At 43.0% G+C, this 19,128-nt stretch overlaps 1 protein-coding gene across 2 annotated transcripts in view; it reads left to right on the plus strand.

Annotated features, from left to right (window-relative positions):
• BOD1L1 (biorientation of chromosomes in cell division 1 like 1) overlaps positions 1-19,128 on the plus strand; it is a 53,903-nt gene that overhangs the window by 19,775 nt on the left and 15,000 nt on the right. For both annotated transcript variants that reach the window (XM_088021237.1, XM_028087505.2), the window contains exons 10-16: positions 625-6,739; positions 8,791-8,855; positions 9,765-9,849; positions 14,246-14,292; positions 15,686-15,746; positions 17,465-17,535; positions 18,132-18,204. In XM_088021237.1, coding sequence (XP_087877363.1) covers positions 625-6,739; positions 8,791-8,855; positions 9,765-9,849; positions 14,246-14,292; positions 15,686-15,746; positions 17,465-17,535; positions 18,132-18,204 — 6,517 coding nt within the window. The remainder of the gene's footprint in view (positions 1-624; positions 6,740-8,790; positions 8,856-9,764; positions 9,850-14,245; positions 14,293-15,685; positions 15,747-17,464; positions 17,536-18,131; positions 18,205-19,128) is intronic.

Raw genomic sequence — 19,128 nt, forward strand, 5'->3', positions numbered from 1 at the left:
ATACGCTGGCTTTATATGTGATGTGGTAACTGTTACAGTGAGTTATTGTGTGCATTTGAAACTTCCTAAGTAGAATGTCCTACAAGTAGCCTGGATTCATCAGGTTTCCATAAATAATTCAGGCTCCTAAATTAAAATGTTAGGAAACCTTTATTTCAGTATAAAATTTTTAAATTGTCCTCATCATCAAATACTATGCTTTGGGACTAAAAAGAACTTCAGACTGTCATTTCATGCAGCTTATATTTATTAATGGCATTAATGGCTACTGGGTATTAGTGAGCTTTAACAATTTGGAGTTAAAGGCCTCCCAAATGCATGGACAGGTCTTGGGAGAAATAACTAGTCTGTGCACAGATGTCTGTGATGTAGTGGGAAGAATACTCAATTGAGAATGAAATCCCCTCAATTTGTTGCATGGGTATCAGGTTATGAAGCCACGCTGAGCTTCAGTTTCCTGGTGCATAAAATGAGGTCACCAGTACCTACCACAGGCTGCTGGCTGAGATTAAGTAACATGTGACACATGACAGCATTCAGTATATCCGGTGTACCCAAATGTTAAGTTTGAATATAAAAATCGATTTTAGTATTGCTCATATTTTAACTTTTATTTTCTTACAGCATTGTGAAAAGGAAAAGGTGTCTTCGTCAAAGGATCTGAAGCATGTTCATGTAAAAAGTGAACCAAGTAAACCTGCCCGGAGACTTTCAGAATCTTTGCATTCAGCTGACGAAAACAAAAATGAATCCAAAATAGAAAGAGAACATAAAAGACGCACATCTACCCCTGTTGTGGTGGAAGGGGCACAGGAAGATCCTGATACAAGAGATGGGAAAAGGCAAGTGGAACGGTCAGAAATTGGTACAGAAGAGCCCCAGAAACAGAAAAGCACACTTAAAAATGAAAAGCATCTAAAAAAAGATGATTCTGAAATACCACATGTGAAAAGCCTACCTAAGAAAGAGGCAAAATCCTCCAAGGAGAAGCCTGAAAAAGAGAAGACTCTGTCAGAAGACAAATTGTCTACAAAACATAAGTATAAAGGTGACTGTCTGCATAAAACAGGTGATGAGACTGAGCTTCACTCTTCGGAGAAAGGTTTAAAAGTGGATGAAAATATTCAAAAGCAAAGTCAGCAAACAAAACTTTCTTCAGATGATAAAACTGAACGAAAAAGTAAACATAAGAATGAAAGGAAATTATCAATTTTAGGCAAAGATGGAAAGCCAGTTTCTGAATATATTATAAAAACAGATGAGAATGTTCGTAAAGAAAACAATAAAAAAGAGAGGCACATGTCAGCCGAGAAGACTAAGGCAGAACACAAATCAAGAAGATCAAGTGATTCTAAAATTCAGAAAGATTCTCTGAGTTCCAAGCAACATGGAATCACATTACAGAGAAGAAGTGAAAGTTATTCAGAGGATAAGTGTGATACAGACTCATCTAATTTAGATAGTAATTCAAAACCAGAAGAGGTGGTTCACAAGGAGAAGCGAAGAACAAAGAGCCTACTGGAAGAGAAACTTATGTTAAAGTCTAAACCAAAAAGTCAAGGCAGACAGTTAAAAGTAGTTGAAACGGAATTACAAGAAAGTGTCACAAAACAGGCGGCCACTCCAAAACCAGATAAGGAGAAGAACACAGAAGAGATCGACCCAGATAGACAGAGAAAGTCTAAAGCCGAAGACAAACCTTTTGAGGAAACTGGGGTTGAAACTGTATTGGACAGTGCCACTTCCTCAGCACATGGTACACAGAAGGATTCTAGTCACAGAGCAAAGTTACTGTTAGCAAAGGAGAAATATAAGGCTGATAAGGATTCAGTCTCCTCCAGACCCGAGAGGAAGTTATCAGATGGGCACAAAAGCAGAAGCTTAAAGCACGGTAGTAAGGAAATAAAAAAGAAGGAAGAAAATAAATCAGATGACAAGGATGGTAAAGAAGTTGACGGTAATCATGAAAAGACCAGAGGGAGTAGTTCGGTTATGGAAAAGAAATTAAGTAGAAGGTTGTGTGAAAACCGAAGAGGAAGCTTATCCCAAGAAATGACCAAAGGAGAAGAAAAATCAGCAGACTTCTTGAGTACTCCCAATAGTTCCTCTGTTCAGAAACCAAAAAGGGGCAGTGATACCACATTAATGCCTGAACAAGAGCCAATGGAAATTGATTCTGAGCCAGCTGTTGAAAATGCATTTGAAGCATCTAAAACCCAAGACAGCGGCAATAGTAGTTCTCAGCAAGACATTGACTCTGAAAATGTTATGAAACAAAAAACCACTATCATGGTTCTAAAGGATGAATTAAGAACTTCCACAGTAGATTCAAAAACAGCAGCTCCAGCCTATAAATCAGGACGTGGAACAGGAGTTGTTAGTAATTCTGAAAAGCACACTAACCATAAGGGCACCCTGACCAGGAAAGTGCATATCCAAAGTGCTGTGTCCAAACTGAACCCTGGGGAGAAAGAACTCATTCAACAGGGAACTCATGAAACCAATACAGACTCTGAAACTAGTCCTAGACTATTGTCTCGAGCCCCATCAGAAAATGAGAGGGCACAAAAGAATTTGAAAAACACAACCCGACCCACTGAAGAACATGTTGCTCAGGGAGATGCTGGTCATGAACATTCCCTAAATTCAGATCTTTCACCGTCCTTAAGTTCAGTAACTGTGATGCCTCAGAAACAGTCTCGTGATACAGATGTAAGTCCTTTGATTGACAAAAGGACTGTTTTAGAAGGTGGCACAGCCAGCACCTCCCTTGTGGAGCACTCTGATACTCCTAACCAAAGTCTGACTGTTAGGGAATCAGAAGTCCCTAGGACAAGAGACAGCAAAGAAAGTGGGGCAGTTTCCACAGTAGATACGCTGGCAAAAGCAAGCATGGATGGCAGAAGACACATTCCAGAAGGTTTCCAGCCTGCTGTGCTGCACACTAAACAAGGAAAAGTAAATGTGCCTGTTGGTGGCAAGTTAATAGATGTGAATACGGAAAATGGGAATGCTCCCAAAGAAGGCGGCTTGATGGACATGGCCAGGAAAGAAAGTGACTTGAACACAGAGCCCAGTTCAAAGCAGACAACGAGAGCTGTCCTAGAAAATGGCAAAAAGCATGGCATCACTGTTGACCCTGTGGTAGGCATGAGTACAGAAAAAGGTGCTGAGACCATTGAACTTAAATGTAATAGTGGCCCAGGTGAAATGGAAAACACATCAATTGTGGTTGAAGGAAGGACTGAAAGTAGTGAGGTAGACACCAGTGCTGGAAGTAATGCTGCTTCTTCAGTTTTACAGCAAAGGAACAGAAAAACTGCCAATGGGACAGCTGGGTCTGGCAGAGCAGGAAAGACTTCTTTTGCCACTAGCACTGCAGGGAAGGTTGAAGGTGTTCCCCTAAACACAGTAAAGGCGGGGGATGCCACGACCACTTCCTCAGAAACGGGGGAGGGTGAGGTGGTACCCTGCACGAGCATTGAGGCAGACGAAGGCTTCATAACAGGTGCATGCTCTAGAAACAATCCTCTTCACACTGGGGCAGAAGCCAGCGAATGCACTGTTTTTGCTGCAGCTGAAGAAGGTGGAGGTGTTGTTACAGAAGGATTTGCTGAAAGTGAACCCTTCCTCACAAGCACCAAGGAGGGGGAGAGTGGAGAGTGTACTATGGCTGAATCTGAAGAAAGGGCAGTGGACCCTGTGACTGCTCATGAAGTTACGGTCGAAGACAATGTCAACAGTGGTGTGACAGAGGAGAAAGATGATGCTGTCACCAGTGCCGGCTCTGAAGAAAAATGTGACGGTTCTTCACGTCGAGATTCGGAAATGGCTGAAGGAACTATTACCTTTATTAGTGAGGTTGAAAGCGATGGCGCGGTGACAAGTGCTGGGACAGAAATAAGGGAGGGTTCCTTAAGCAGTGAAGAGGTAGATGGGTTCCAGAGAAATATGACAAGAATGGGCCCCAAAAAAGAAACTGAGGGGACTGTGACATGCACCGGAGCAGAAAGGAGAAGCGCTACCTCTGTTATGTGCTCGATAACAGGCGCCGAGCGACAGGAGGAGCGCGTGGTTACAGGCGCAGCTGTGGCCCTTGTTAGTAATGACACACCACCAGGAACCAGTGCCCCCCAGGAAGGAGACGCTTCTGTGAATGACGGGGCAGAAGGCGAAAGTGCCGTCACCAGCACAGGGATAACAGAAGAAGATGGAGAGGGGCCAGCGAGCTGCACAGGTTCAGAAGAGGGCAGTGAGGGCTTTGTCCTAAGTTCTGAATCAGAAGACAATGGAGAGAGTGCAATGGATAGCACAGTAGCCAAAGAAGGCACTAATGTGCCATCAGTCGCGGCTGGGCCATGTGACGACGAAGGAATTGTAACCAGCACCGGTGCCAAAGAGGAGGACGAGGAAGGTGAAGGGGTGGTGACCAGTACTGGAAGGGGAAATGAAATTGGGCACGCGTCCACTTGCACTGGGACAGAGGAGGAGAATGAAGGGGTATCGATTTGTGGGAGTGCCGAAGAAGGCGACAGTCAGATCGGTACTGCAGCAGGGCATGTAGGAGCTGAGGCTGGAATCACCATCACCAATGCCAGCGAGAGCAATGTTGACAGCATGAGTGGTGCAGAGAAGGGCATGAAACATACGGAGATCTGCTCCAGTGCAAAAGGGATTGTAGAAAGCAGCGTGACCAGTGCTGCTTCAGGGAAGGGTGAAGTGGTACGAGTTCCCGAAGGTTGCGAGGGTCCCATGACTAGTGCAGCTTCAGGTCAGAGTGACGGTTTGCTCACCAGAAAAGAAAAAGATGATATCACAATTTCCACTGGCTTGGTGGGGGGCAGTTACGAGGTACTTGCGTCCAGGGCAGTCCCAGAATGTGAAGCTGGTCACACAATGCCGAGTGGAAAAGAAGACGAAGGTATCATCACCTCAGTGGACAATGAAGAATGCGATGGCCTTATGGCCAGTACAGCCAGTGACAGGGTTACCAACCACACTTGTTTAGCTGGGGTTAAGAGTCCAGGCAAAGGCTTGATGATTTCCACCAGTACCACGCATGACTACACCACTCAGTTAAGCGCAGTTGCAGGTGTGGCTGAAGGCCGTTCCAACGCGCTGAGAACCGGAGAAAATATGGAAGGCACCAGAAGAAACATGGAGGAATTTGAGGCCCCCATGCCCAGTGCAGTGTCAGGAGGTGAGAGCCCAGTCCCTGCTGTGAGAAATGAAGAGAAAGACGAGTGTGCCATGATTTCCACGAGCCTAGGGGAAGAGTTCGAAGTGCCCATTTCCAGCGCCACAACCGTCACGTGTGCAGAAAGTCAGCAGCCAGTGGCCACCGTGGAAGACCGCGCTCAGGGCGCAGGCTTGCTGGGCACCGACGACTTCGAGGGGCCCACGCCCAGCGCACCCACAGCACTGGAGAGCCCACTCGCCTCAACCAGCAAGGAGGACAAAGACGAGTGCGCGCTCATCTCCACCAGCATAGCGGAGGAGTGCGAGGCTTCTGTTTGCGGCGCCCATGCCGGAAGTGAAAAGGCACGACCCGCCACTGTCCTGGAAGAAAAAGACTGGAGCGCTATCATCTCCACCAGCTCGGGAGAAGACTGCGAGGGCCCCGTGTCCAGCGCCGCCCCTCGGGAGGACGGCCAGCCCTCGGTCACGCGAGCGGAGGAGATCAGCGACACCACCATGATTTCCACCAGCACCTCTGAAGGCCGTGAGGCAGTCATGATGGGTGCGGTCCCACAGGACGATGAGCCGCCTGGCACGGCAAGGATGGAGGACTTGGGTGACGCCGCCATCATTTCCACCAGCACGGCCGAGTGCGTGCCGGCGCTCGCCGGCCTCAGCAAGCAGGAGGAGAACCCACAGACTGCAAGCAACACGGATGGCAAAGAGCCCCCATCGGCCGCCGGGATGAGCAAGGGTGAGGCCCCGAGGCCCAGCCTGTTGGCCATCAACAGCTGTCCACGCCCTGGGCCGCCGGCAGGGGGCAGAGCGGCGGGCGCCGAGGAGGGGCGCCACAGGGAGGCAGGCAGTGCGCTCTCCGCGGCGGCCGGCCAGCCATGCGCTGCGCGAGCTCCGGAGGAGGGGCGCGGCCAAGACAGCCCCCGCGAGGTGCCGCTGGCAGGGAAGGGACCGAGTGAAAGCAGTTTGCGCCTCGTAAATGCTGCAGAGAGGAGTGCGTGGCTGAGCTCTGTTCAGAGTGGACAGGGGAGTCGGGAGGCAGCTACCGCAGGGCACAGCACCTGTCGGGCAGGGAGGGGTGTGCGGAGGGGAGCAGACTCACCTGAGGATCTCACGGGACCGGAGCAAACGGCGGGACTGACGGCTGAGGACTCCTCCCTCGGGATCCGCTGCTTGCCAGCAGTAAGTCCCGGTGCTGAGAAAGCCGATGATGTGCCACCTGCCAGAGACACTGCAGCAGAGCCGTCCTCTCCTGAGCAGTCCTGGCCCGCAGCCCCCGTGAACACCACCACCACTGAATGTATTAATGGCCAGGAATCAGAAATTGGCCCTTCCCACGTGCCAGTCCTTCCAGCTGCCTACAGTGTAGCCCTGTCTGCTCCAAACTGTGAGCAGGACTTGACTATAAAGAGTGATCACAATGGCAAATGGCTGGTTCAAGGGTCCAGTGAGAAAGCAGGAGATGGTAATGGCATGAGGAAATCATCCCAGGAGGAAGGGGACCTCAAGGTCACTGTGCCTCCTGAAGAAAATTTGCATGACATAGGTGAGAATCTAATTGCACATTGTAGCATTTTACAAAGATGATTGCATGTAGAGTACACTTAAGACAGTCTTCCAAGAGAGGATATAGGTTCCAGAATGTCAGAAAATAACCTCTCAAATGGGAAGGTTGAACTTAGAAGCTTGGGTTTAAAAACTGAAAACCTTAGACCCATTTCTAGTGTGCTAGGAGAGCAGAGGCAGGAGGCTGGCATGGCAGGCAGGAAGTTAGCCAGCCATGTGCAAGTTGCTAAACCTTTGACCCTCGGGTTTGTTGTTGGTAGAAATGAACACTACCTTACAACAGACCTGTGAAAGGAGTATTTTTTTTATCACCCTCATTTTACAAATGAGGAAATGGGTTCTGAGTATTTAAATAACTTGGATAGTACTTGGGGCCTGTTAGAAAAAAATTACCTCTGAGCTTTAGTTTTCCGTTGTATAAAATGGGGATAATCATGCAACAACAAACACACCCTCATCTGACGTGCTGTGGACTTGGATGTGTCAGTTCAGTCTGGCTAGCTACTTACAATCAGGGGAGCACTTTTTTTTTTAACTGAGTTTTTTGTTCAGGTAAAATGAGTTTCTGGTTTGGCATTTGTTTGAAAGAGAAAAGAAACATGTTCCCTCCTGACAGATTTCAGAGTGTTGATCTTGCTAGAAATACTTGACAACTTTCAAAGGGGTAAGCTTTGGACTCAGTCATTCACTATGCCATCAACTTGAGACACTGTGTGTCAGCTACTACTGTGCCAGGCCCTGGGAATGCAAAGATAACTCTTCAAAATGGGGAGCAGCTGTGAATCCAGCCTTGTGTTTTAAGTAGGCGGTGACACTCTGGTGGCAGGTGCTTAGATGCTGTGAGAACTCAGAGGGACGTCATGGGCTAGACTTGAAGGGGTCAGGGATGTTGACTTTTCTACTCTGGCTGTATAAATTCTAGTGCCCTGGACTTTTAAACTGGAACAGACCTTGGATGTTATCAAATACAGACTCAGGAAGCTGAGGCCAGTAGATTGAATCCTGTTCATTATAGGGATTTAAGAAAGGGGTCGCTAGGAAGTGTTCCAAGGGTTGAAATAAGGAGCTTGACAATTTTCCATTGAATTTAGCCTGGATAAATTGCATGCTCTGATTTTTATGACTTAACCATTGCTACAGTCTGTTACTCCTTCCTCCCCACGTTTGTTTCCCTGAAGGAGTAGAAACAGAAGAGATTTTAGCAAGGAAAAGCCTGCAGCCTCTTAGAGAAAGGAAGGATTTTCTTTGGAGGCTTCTGTGTGGGCGGGTGAAAGAATTAGAAGCCAGAGTCACAGAGGGACAAGAAAGAGAGAAAGAAGGACTGCAACAGGGATGGGATTGAGTCTCCACCAGAGAAAATGCCATTTTTCGTTGTCTGCCTCACAGCTTCCTAACGTGATTTTAGACTTTGCTGTGTCAGGGTGAAGCAAGCAAAGTGAGTCTGTTCCTAAACATTTTCTTTGTTGAGAATATATCTCAGGGGCCCAGAATATTTTCTTTTTTTTTTAATAATATTTTATTTATTTATTTGACAGAGAGAGAATGCAAGAGAGGGGACACAAGCAGGGGGAGTGGGAGAGGGAGAAGCAGATTCCCCGCCGAGCAGAGAGCCTGATGCAGGACTCTATCCCAGGACCCTGAGATCATGACCTGAGCCGAAGGCAGACGCTTAATGACTGAGCCACCCAGGAGCCCCCAGAATATTTTCTTTTAAGGCCAAACTTGATACAGAACACTGTAGAAAAATATTTGGAAATGTGATGTCTCCAGAAATAATCTTTTGTTATTCTTTCCGGGCAGCTGTCTTAACAGCAAGAAACAATTTCACTCCCCAAAAATAAGTAAATGACCCCTACCTTTCATCCAAGATTTTTCATCCATATTCCTTTTATTGTTTTCTACTGACAGCAAAATAAAACAGCAGAGGAAAGGGTCACGGCATGCTAGATAATAACATCCTGTTACCTTTTGATTTGGCATGTATTTTGTAAGCAAATTCTTGAATTGGTTTAACAGTCTGAATTTCATTAGGCAATGAAGAGTCTCCGTCGAATGTTCTGGGAGGAATGGCACTAAAAGACAGCTTGAAAACTGAGGTATGGCTGATAGTTCAGTTGCGCTGAGCTGTAGATGGTGTGAGTACCATTTCACCACACGCAGGTGTATGTGTCCTTAAGCATCACGTGGTTCCTGTTCCCAGTGACTTGAGACACTTAGACATTGTTATTGTCATATCCCAAGGCAGGAAAGCTAAGAACCTCAATAATCTCAGTAAATAATGCCATCATAGTTCCATTTATTCAAACCAGACACCAGGAGTCACCCTCAGTCTCTTCCTGTCACCCCACATTTAATCCATTGTTCGTTCTTATATGATCCATTTCCAAAGTATAACTTGAATTTCCATGCCCCCTTTGCAGCCTGCTCTCATGGCACCCTCTGAGTATAAGAGAGACAAGGTAGCAGTAAACACGGGGACTATGTACAGTACAGAGGAGACTCAACTTACCAGCAGGAGCAGTGGCTACACAGACAGGAGGGCTTGCAAGGAAGATATTGGAGTGGGGTTTTACAAGTAGAGTAGAAGTTTAGCAGAGGAAAAAGAAACAAAAGAGCCTTGCAGGCAAAGGCGCATGTTCTGGACACAGAGCAGTAGGGTCAGTTGTGACCATGGGCACTGCAGTGATGCAGGGTGTGCTATGGACAAATGCAGACCTGACAAGGGAGGGGCATGATCAGTGAGGGTCATGTGTGTCATACTAATTTGTAGTTTTACTTTTAAAGCAGTGGGAGAAACATTGATGGATGAAATATGAGATTGATTTTGTTCGTTTGTTGTTTTTAAAAGTGGGCATGTATTCATTTTCAATTTTGCACAGACTTGAAAGTAGTCTTTTATGTTGTTACAAGATGCTAGATGTTTTAATTAAGCTGAGTTTAGTCGTGTCTTCTTTTTGTAAAAACCTCAGTTAACTTAGTTTTTTATGGTGCTTTGGACTTTTTAGATATTTGTACCATCAGAGGAAGAGAAAAACCGTGAAATTCTAGCAGCACCAGCAAGTCCATGTGGGAGAAAGCCAAGTGGAGTAGGTAAGCTCCTTTCAGCGGTGGTTCACATTACTGTTTTCCTGGCCTGTGGTTTTACCTTTTGTTACAGCTTAAAATCAATAGCTGAGGGGCGCCTGGGTGGCTCAGTCTGTTAAGCGTCTGCCTTCAGCTCAAGTCGTGATCCCAGGGTCCTGGGATCGAGTCCCTGCTCAGCGGGGAGTCTGCTTTTCCTTCTCCCTCTGCCCCTCTCCCTGACTCATGTTCTCTCTCACTTGCTCTGCTCTCGCTGTCTCTCAAATAAATAAATAAATCTTAAAAAAATATAAAATCAAAATAATAGCTGATTCATAATAAAACACTGACAGGCTATGTGAATTTGCATCTCACCTTTTAAAATAGGTTGGAGAGGATTCTTTACTATTTCATTTTTGGCATACACTTTTTCTCATCAGTTGTCAGTTTTATGTAAGGCAATTGTTTAAATCTCTTATCTCCAAATAAATATGGCAGAAAGGAAGTTGCTTTGGAGCTAACTCTTGCTCTTCTCCAAAACGTGTCTCCATGCACCTTCCTGCCCTTCCAGGTGCTGTTGCACCTCCTTTCTAAAAGCTAGCCTGCAGCCCATGCACCCACCCAAACCTCTGCCTGTTGGCCCTTGCACTCTGACTGGGCCCCGGTGAGTACCGGTGCTGCTTCCGGCTTGTACAGGCTCTTCCCAGTCTCTGTGTGCTGTCTTCGGGGTACACTTCATGTTTTGTAGGAGAGAGCCTCAGCATCAGAAAGGATTAAGGCAGCAGCTCCCAAACTCAGGACCACTTTACACTTTTAAAAATTATTGAGGATCCCAGAGAACTTTTGTTATGTGGATTATACCTGTTGACATTTACCAAATAAGAAACTAAAACTGAGAAGGTTATATGTATTCATTCAATATAATTAACTCACTGTAGGTTAACATAAATAACAGTTTTTTCATGAAAAATAGCAAATTTTCCCAAATGACAAAATGTAGTAAGAAAAGTGACTTGGGGGGCACCTGGGTGGCTCAGTTGGTTGGGCGACTGCCTTCGGCTCGGGTCGTGGTCCTGGAGTCCCGGGATCGAGTCCCACATTGGGCTCCCTGCTCAGCGGGGAGTCTGCTTCTCCCTCTGACCCTCTTCCCTCTCGTGCTCTCTATCTATCATTCTCTCTCAAATAAATAGGTAAAGTCTTTAAAAAAAAAAAAAGTGACTTGGTTTTGCATTTTTGCAAATCTCTTTAAGTCTAGCATAATAGAAAGCAGCTGGTTACTTTTGGCTGTTTCTGTATTCAATAGGTTGCTGTTGTTATCTTGGTTGAAGTATAAGAAAATTAAGCATCACACTTAACATGGTTGGATTTTTTTTTTAATTTTATTTTATTATGTTAATCACCATACATTACATCATTAGTTTTTGATGTAGTGTAACATGGTTGGATTTTAATAGCCTTTCAGATAATTCTGGGAACATCACATGGCCTCTGGAAAATAGTGTGTGTACTCATGAATTTAAAAGGTGAATAACATCTTAGTGTTTTGACAATAGTTTGGACCTTGTGGAGCTCTTGATGGAAGATTTCAGGAGCCACAGGGGTCTTTGGACCACACTTTGAGAAACACTGGGTTAGGGAACTAGAAATGAGAATTGTGACAATGGATAATTATTTCTGGTTTATATTCTAGTCAATATTGTATCATCTCTTCTGATCTGCACATTAAGTAAGGGAAAAAGTAATAGGAACTCTAGAGCATGTGACCAAATTTATGCCATTTCTTTTTCTTTTTTTTTTCAGTGTTGAATGTCCCTGAAAGCCACATAGAGCAGTTAGGGTGATTTTAGTTGCAAGGCAAAAAAAACCCTACAAATGTTTATAGGAACTGTATTAGCTCCCTGTCTTAGGCAGTTTAGGCTGTTAGAATAGAATTCCATAGAACAAGTGCTTAAGCACCAAATATTTATTTCCCTTGGTTCTGGAGGCTGGAGGTCCAAGTTCAGGGCGCCAGCATGGTCCGATTCTTGGTAAGGGCTCTCTTTTTGGTTATGTTCTTGGATGTGTGCCTGCAGAGAAAGAGATCTCCTCTCTCTTATTTCCATAAGGACACTAATCCCAGCAGTGTTCCACCCTCGTGATATTTAAACGTCCCAAAGACCCCACGTCCAAATACCATCACACTGGGGACTTAGGGTTTTGATATATGAATTTGGGGGGGACTCAAACATCCAGTCCATAATAGTATTCACAAGACTGCAAAGTTCAGGCAGAGCATGATCCAGGAGCATGGTGATGTCCCCAAAGACCCATCTTGCAAAGACCCAATTTCTTCCCTTTACCTCAGCCCCCAACAGAGGTAATTGCTTTCTCATTTGTAAACCTCTAGAGAAATATCTTTGTCTTCTCATTCCTGGCCAAAATCCCAAGACTTACTCTGATTCAGCTTAGGTACCTTTGTCCACCCTAAACTAATTACTGTGGCCAGATGAATGTACTGGTTGATTTAAAGTGAATGCTGGTTGATTTAAAGTAAATCAAGTGCTCTGTTCCTGGGGTGAGAGTAGAGTTGGTGTCCCTGGAAGCACATTGTGCCCCAGACCACAATCTAAGCTCTTGGGGAAGGTGCTAGGAGAGCAACTATATGTTTACTAGGTGATGGCCTTGGCTCTTTAAATTATTCCTCTGACAAACATTGGTAAGCGAGGTACTTGTGAGTACTAGGGAAAGGAGATAGAGAATGCAGTCCCTATCTGCACTCAGGCAGTTTGCAGAAGTAACATGCCAGTGAGGAAGGTGCTCTCTGTAATAAAGATACATTCATGTCTGGTGGGGTCAGCTTTGCTGGGGAGGGCTTTGCAGAGGGCCTGGGTTTAAGCTGAACCAATCTCTCTCTCCCCTTTAATTACAGAAAGTAAGACACAAAGAAGTGCATAATCGTTTTCCCACTTCTCATGATACCCACCTTAAGTACAGTTCTATATTTAAACAGAAATGAAACCATAGTATCTATAGTGTTTTTTAATTTCTTTTTTTTACTCGGTGTTAGTGTATACAGATTGACTTCATTTGTTTTAACAGCTGAAAGTAGTCTGTAACGCATTTTCCCATTTGTTAGATCTTTAGTGGTCTCCAGTTTTTATAGTATTTGCTATTATAAATAAAGCTGTAGTGAACTTTCATATGCGTGTGGTTATGTGTTTCCCCAAGTATTTCCATAAAAGAGAATTGAAGCGTCAAAGATATGTAAGTTTTGAATTTTCATAACACTTGTCACTCCCCCTAGGTTGGAGCCAAATATTGAAGGATGAGTAGGTGTGCATTAGGTGGACAAGGAAAAGTGAAGGGCAGTGTGTAAGGAGTAATGTGTGTAAATCCTCACCCAGGACTATCTGAGGTGGTCAGGGCAGGGACCTTCCAAAGCAAAACCATCTGAAGGGGTGGTTACCTTCAAAGTATGTGATCTCAAGAGCCTTATAAACAGAAGTATCAAGCAGTCCTTGGAAGATCACCCCAAGGCCTGAGAAGCCATTCATGCTGACGTGTTAAAACCTTAACGATGACTAATTTGTCCAAAACCTAAATGTATTAGTTAAAACCTGTATATCTGTGTTAAAGTACAAATAATTGGGCGCCTGGGTGGCTCAGTTGGTTAAGCATCTCCCTTCAGCTCAGGTCATGACCCCAGGGTCCTGGGATTGAGCCCTTGCTCTGTGGGGAGTCTGCCTCTCCCTCTGCCCCTCCCCCTGCTCATGTTCTCACTCTTGCTCTTGCTCTCAAATAAATAAATAAAATCTTTTTTTAAAAAAGGTACCAATAATTAACGTCCCATTTGTTATTGTCAAGAAGGTAACATTTTTGGATTCTGAAGTCCTTTGTTCCCACAGTATATTCCAGATGACTTCACTATGTTTAGGTACGATTCAGTAAGAGATCTACTTACGTAAAAGGAAGTTGTTTAAAAGAAAAATGTGTGTTCTGTCATTGTTGAGTGGAAACAGTAGACCTTGTACTTCAAGTTTCCAGAGAATATAAATAGACCATTGCTGTTTGAAGGAATAGAATCTTAACTTTTCACTTGATGGCATTATTTTTAAATGAACCAGTGTCACTTTGTAGCTGAACAGTTACAGCAAAAGTCTACCTTTCTCCTAAGCCTCAGATCACCAACATAGTTAAATAGGTGCAGGGATTTAATGGACCACTGCCATTATTATAAAAATGCAGGCAGCATTAATTTCTGTTGTTTTTCTGGCATAATGGCAGGCACAGATTGTAGAAAATAATTGGTCAGAATTTTATAGTTCACAAGGCAGCTAGGCCAGTTAGCGACAAAGTCCTACTTTACCTTAAAAAATTCTAAATTTGTTTCTCTGTGGTTCAGAAACAATATTCAATTTCCTTATTTCTCATTTTTGTTTTTGAACAGCCAAACTACAGAGGGAGCCTTTCTTGGTGAATGAATCACTTAATAATGTAAGTCACCATAATGGTTTGGGTTTAGTTGTGGGGCTTGGTGTTTTGAAGAGCGAATGGGAAGGGGGCATCTAGCAAAGGGATTGTCTGTGCGTTCTTTAGGAAACAGGAGGCTATTTGTGGTGTGCTCTCCACTCGAGTGCAACATAACAGCTGAGATATTCAGACCCACATTCAATTGAAATTTAGTTGATTTCCCCAGAAAAAGAAAAGGGGGGGGTCACTCTGAATTCAGCAGCACTGCATTCTAGTGGCTCCTTAGGCCAGTGTCTTGAAACACTTAAGGAAACAGAAAGCCCAAATACCTCAGACTAGGAAACTCACCTGGGAATTACTAATGAAATCCTTCAAAGAACTGTGAACTTTCTATTTTTTATTATAACAAGTTTGATAATTGGATTACAACATCTGAAATTATCCTGGTGCTCTAGACAAAACATTTTATTTTGGGAACTAAAGTTCATTTTGTGTTTCTGGAAAGCTTTTCTGAAGATACTAAACTGTAATTGCCACGTATACATATTCTTTCCCAGCTGTGGCTGCCATAATCTCTTTTGTGCTTGAAAGAAATTTTATGTCTTTCTTAATGCACAGGGGACCTGATACTTAGCAGGAGAGAACATTTTGTAAAATGCCTGCAAATTGCGAAGAGACACATTATTTCAAGTGTCTCGAGAGAACTCAGGGGAGCTCTGTGCACTGCCAGACATCAGAGGGCTATCCTCACCCCTTTGAAACATCTTGTTTTATAGTTAGAAACTCATACACAGCCAGCCGAGTAAGAGGGAAAAGAAAAGCCCACTTGGTTAGGTTCAGATTTACTCTCCACAAGGGTTCCATATGTAAAGCGAGTGCTGTTCCTCACCTCACTTTCCTGAGGCCCCTGGCAGCTGCCTTTCCCCAGTCTAAGTATCACTGAAATTCTGTAGCTAGGATTGAGAATGTTGTGGGATAGTCTAAGCCTTCCCCTCAGTCAAAAAAGTAAAAGTATAGTTGACGAGATTTGCCAAAGACAGATGATGACAGAATGACAGAATCCTTTAGCATTTTTAAGTAAAGAAAAAGGATCATGAGGGATCATTGGATGGGAAGAGAATTCATAGAATTCAGAATTTTTTTTTTTTTTTTTACTTCTTACACTTTTGCCATAACCATTTTAAAGACAAGGCAAATAAAACATAGTAGGATGATGATTTGTTAAACCGAAACTTCTTCAAAACGAAGATGCTCTGTGCTCTTCAGCTTCTGGGTGAAATTTAAAAGAGCATGTATTCCAGCCCATTTCCACATTTCCCACAAACAACCAGGTTATGTCAGTTGTCTTACTTATTTTTTCTGCCTTTAAGACTTTGGTGATATTATCCATAAATAACCTTTTCTATGGTATGTTTAGGTCAAAAATTCGGGCTCAAGAGCAAATGAAGAAATTCGTAGCGAATCTCCTAACAAAGAAGGTAAGTTAATGAATTTCATAGTATTGATGTTGGTATTAATTGTAGTTCCCATTGGTTGAGTGCCTCCTATACACCAGGCCCTGTGCTAATTAATTCACAAATTTTCTCTTACTTAATTCATATCATTTGGTAGGTATTAACAGCATTACTTCTCTAGCTGGGGAAACCAAGGCTGGGAGAGGTCCAGTGCCTTGTTTGAGGCCCTGAGCTTATAAGTGGTGTCTTGCCATAAATAGCTACTAGAACTTTGCCGGTAACTTCACACTGGACTTAACCCATTGTGAATACAAAATGTATAGCTGCCTGAGGTTTGTACTGTAGGAGAAGGTCCATGCTGAGCACTTTGTGTTTACTTCTGATGGGCCGTCTCAAGTCAGTAGATCAGCTGTGTCACATTCTTTGGGTCTTCTCCTAGGAGTCAGGCCTCATTCCATGAAACCTGTGGAGGCTGCCAACTCCAGAGGGATAATTCTCCTCTCAAACAGAACACAGAATGTTGTTGATACCTTATTCCAAGAGTGGGGAAAGAGTCTTTTTACAGTAATATATTATAACATATTTCAAATCAAAGTAAAGCAGCAATAATTATAAACACTCATGTACTCATCACCTACTTTGTCATATCTTTAAAAATTTAGTATATTTGCTTCAAATGCTTTTTAAAGAAAATGTTACAAATACAGTTGAAATCACATATGCCTCGCTGATCCCAATCTCTTATCCTGTTCAAAAGGGAACCACTATTCTGCAATTGCTGTATATATTTCCATAAAAAATATGTAGCCTGATGTTGCATGCTTTAGGAAAAGGGTATCACATTAGAGAAACTGTCTCCACCTTATTTTTTCATTTGGCATTATGCTCTGAAATTTTGTCATGGTGGTATGTATAACTCTAGTTACTTTATTTCTTTTTTTTTTTTTAAGATTTATTTATTTTGAGAGAGTGAGAATGAGAGAGAGAGTACATGAGAGGGGGGAGGGTTAGAGGGAGAAGCAGGCTCCCCGCTGAGCCGGGAGCCCGATGTGGGACTCGATCCCGGGACTCCAGGATCATGACCTGAGCCGAAGGCAGTCGCTTTACTGACTGAGCCACCCAGGCGCCCTCTAGTTACTTTATTTCAATTGCTGTTTAGTATTACATTATGTGACTATACCACTGTTACTTTTTTTTGCTTTTGTTGGTGGACATTTGGGTTTTTTGCGACTTTTCCCAATTGCAGAGTGCTGCTGTGCATGATCTTGTACCTGTCTCCCAGTGCATATGTCATGTACCTGGAACTTAGGTGTGGGACTGCTGAGTTGGTGGGCACCTCTTCAGCTTTACCGAATGTGCCAAATTGTCCTCAGATGGTGTACCAATTGTAACTTCACACCTTGTCCTGTATTTGGTATTACCAGCCTGGTGAACGTTTGCTAATCTGACAGCTATGAAATAATACCTACTTGTTTTCCTTGGATACGTCTTCACACTGTTGCTACATGAGCTGGAAGAAAATGGCTCTGAAGTCTCTATGCGGAGTCCAGTGACCTCATCCCTCCATGAACCTGTTTACTTACATTCTACAAATGGGAATCACGGAGCTTGCCTGATTGCTCAGAGGACCCCATCACAGTGATTTATAAAGTGTCCTTCCTGCTGCCATGCAGACCCCTAAAATAAGTATTGGAATGAATAAATACTTAACATTTTTTTTCTTTTTTGTATTTATTAATCAGAGATATCCAAGAGCAGAAAAGACAACACAGAAGCCTTAGGAGATCACAGCATTGAAGCAAATCCTAAAGAGGTGGGTTTTTATCAGAAACTCAAGTATTTCATGTTTTGTACATAGTGCTTTTGGTGGTGCACAAAGAAAGGCTTTACTTCTTTGTATGTATTAAAAATTAAACGGATCTCCGTATCACTTTTATGTTTATGCTCTTGTGTAGGTAATTATTGGGATGTGTCCACGTTGTACTGTCAGGGTAAATGTTATTTCTTACTGCCTTTGCTCAGCTCTTTGCTGGGCCACTGAAAGAGGAGAACACTACCAATTAATTTAGGACATGCTGTCCTAAATTTAGGACTGATTGTAAGACATAGCTTGACTTCAGAGATGGGAAAAGGAAAAATTTTTCTTTTTAAACATATTTTGGAATGGTTGGAATACAGTGACTAACCAGAAACAGATTTAAATGTTTTGTATGGATTTACATTCAAATCCAAAAAAAAAAAGACTCAACCTTACAAAATAAGTCTCATCCAAATCTAGATGCCGAAAGTATTATTCTAGATTTTTAAAGAACTTATTTCAAAGACTAAAGCTAATAAAATATGCTGTCATTTCAGTAGATTTGGTTCCAAATTCTATTGACTTTAATATATAGTCATTCTTGATTCCAGGTTGAAGAGGAAGAAAGACAGATACCTAAAAGAAAAAGAAAGAAGCATTATCCCTCTTCAGATGATGAACTGGGTATTTAGAATATATATATTCCTTTTTCAGACATCTTTGAAGATCATATTATTTTTACATCCAAAATACTGGACCAATATCATAGAAAATTTTTGAGAGGAGTAATTGCTTACTTTTACAACTCTGGAGTCCAGTTTGTATCCAGACTGGCTTGGCACCTCCAGGGTTTTTTCTGAACTTGATTTAGAAACTACATTGTTACCTGCAGATGACCCAACCCCCGGAACTCACACAAACCCAAGCTCCCTCTGTAACCTGTGCCTGGGACCCAGCCAGGTGCCACCGAGCTCCTTATTTTATATGATCAACAAGACTCCCTATAGAGCTAGTGAAGCACTTTAGTAAAGGTTCATGTAATAGCCTTTCTGTGCTTCATACTAATGATTTTCCCATGGTCTATAATAGTGCTATTCAATAGAACTTGCCACAATGTTGGAAATGTTCTGTATTTGTTTTGTCTAGTACAGTAGACACTAGCCACGTGTGATTCTTGAGCAATTAAATGTGGTCAGTGTGAATGAAAGACTGGATTTATAATTGCATTCAGTTTTAATTTAAATTTCAACAGCCACATGTAGCTAGTAGCTACCATATCAGATGGTACAGAGACTCATACTTTGATACCTTACATGAAGTACAAATATAATGAATATTAAGTAATATGTGAGAAAGAATGGATAAATACTTTACTTTTTTGGTTAGGGGCATGTAATTATTTTTTAATTCTTGAGTTCATATTTTAGGTACTATTCATGTGATTTTATATACATTGATAATAACTATGTGAGTAAGGCATTATCACCATTTTATAAAGAAATTAAGATTCAGCAAGATGTGACTTTACTCCCACCAAGTAAATCTGATTCCTAAGCCCATGGTCTCAATCACTAAGCTATACCTCCTAGGTGGTAACTCATTTAGGAA

This window comes from Eumetopias jubatus, unplaced genomic scaffold (genome assembly GCF_037043125.1).
Source record: "Eumetopias jubatus isolate StellerSeaLion01/CBP00866 unplaced genomic scaffold, mEumJub1_p1.0 scaffold_2, whole genome shotgun sequence".
NCBI classification, from domain to species: Eukaryota; Metazoa; Chordata; class Mammalia; order Carnivora; family Otariidae; genus Eumetopias; species Eumetopias jubatus.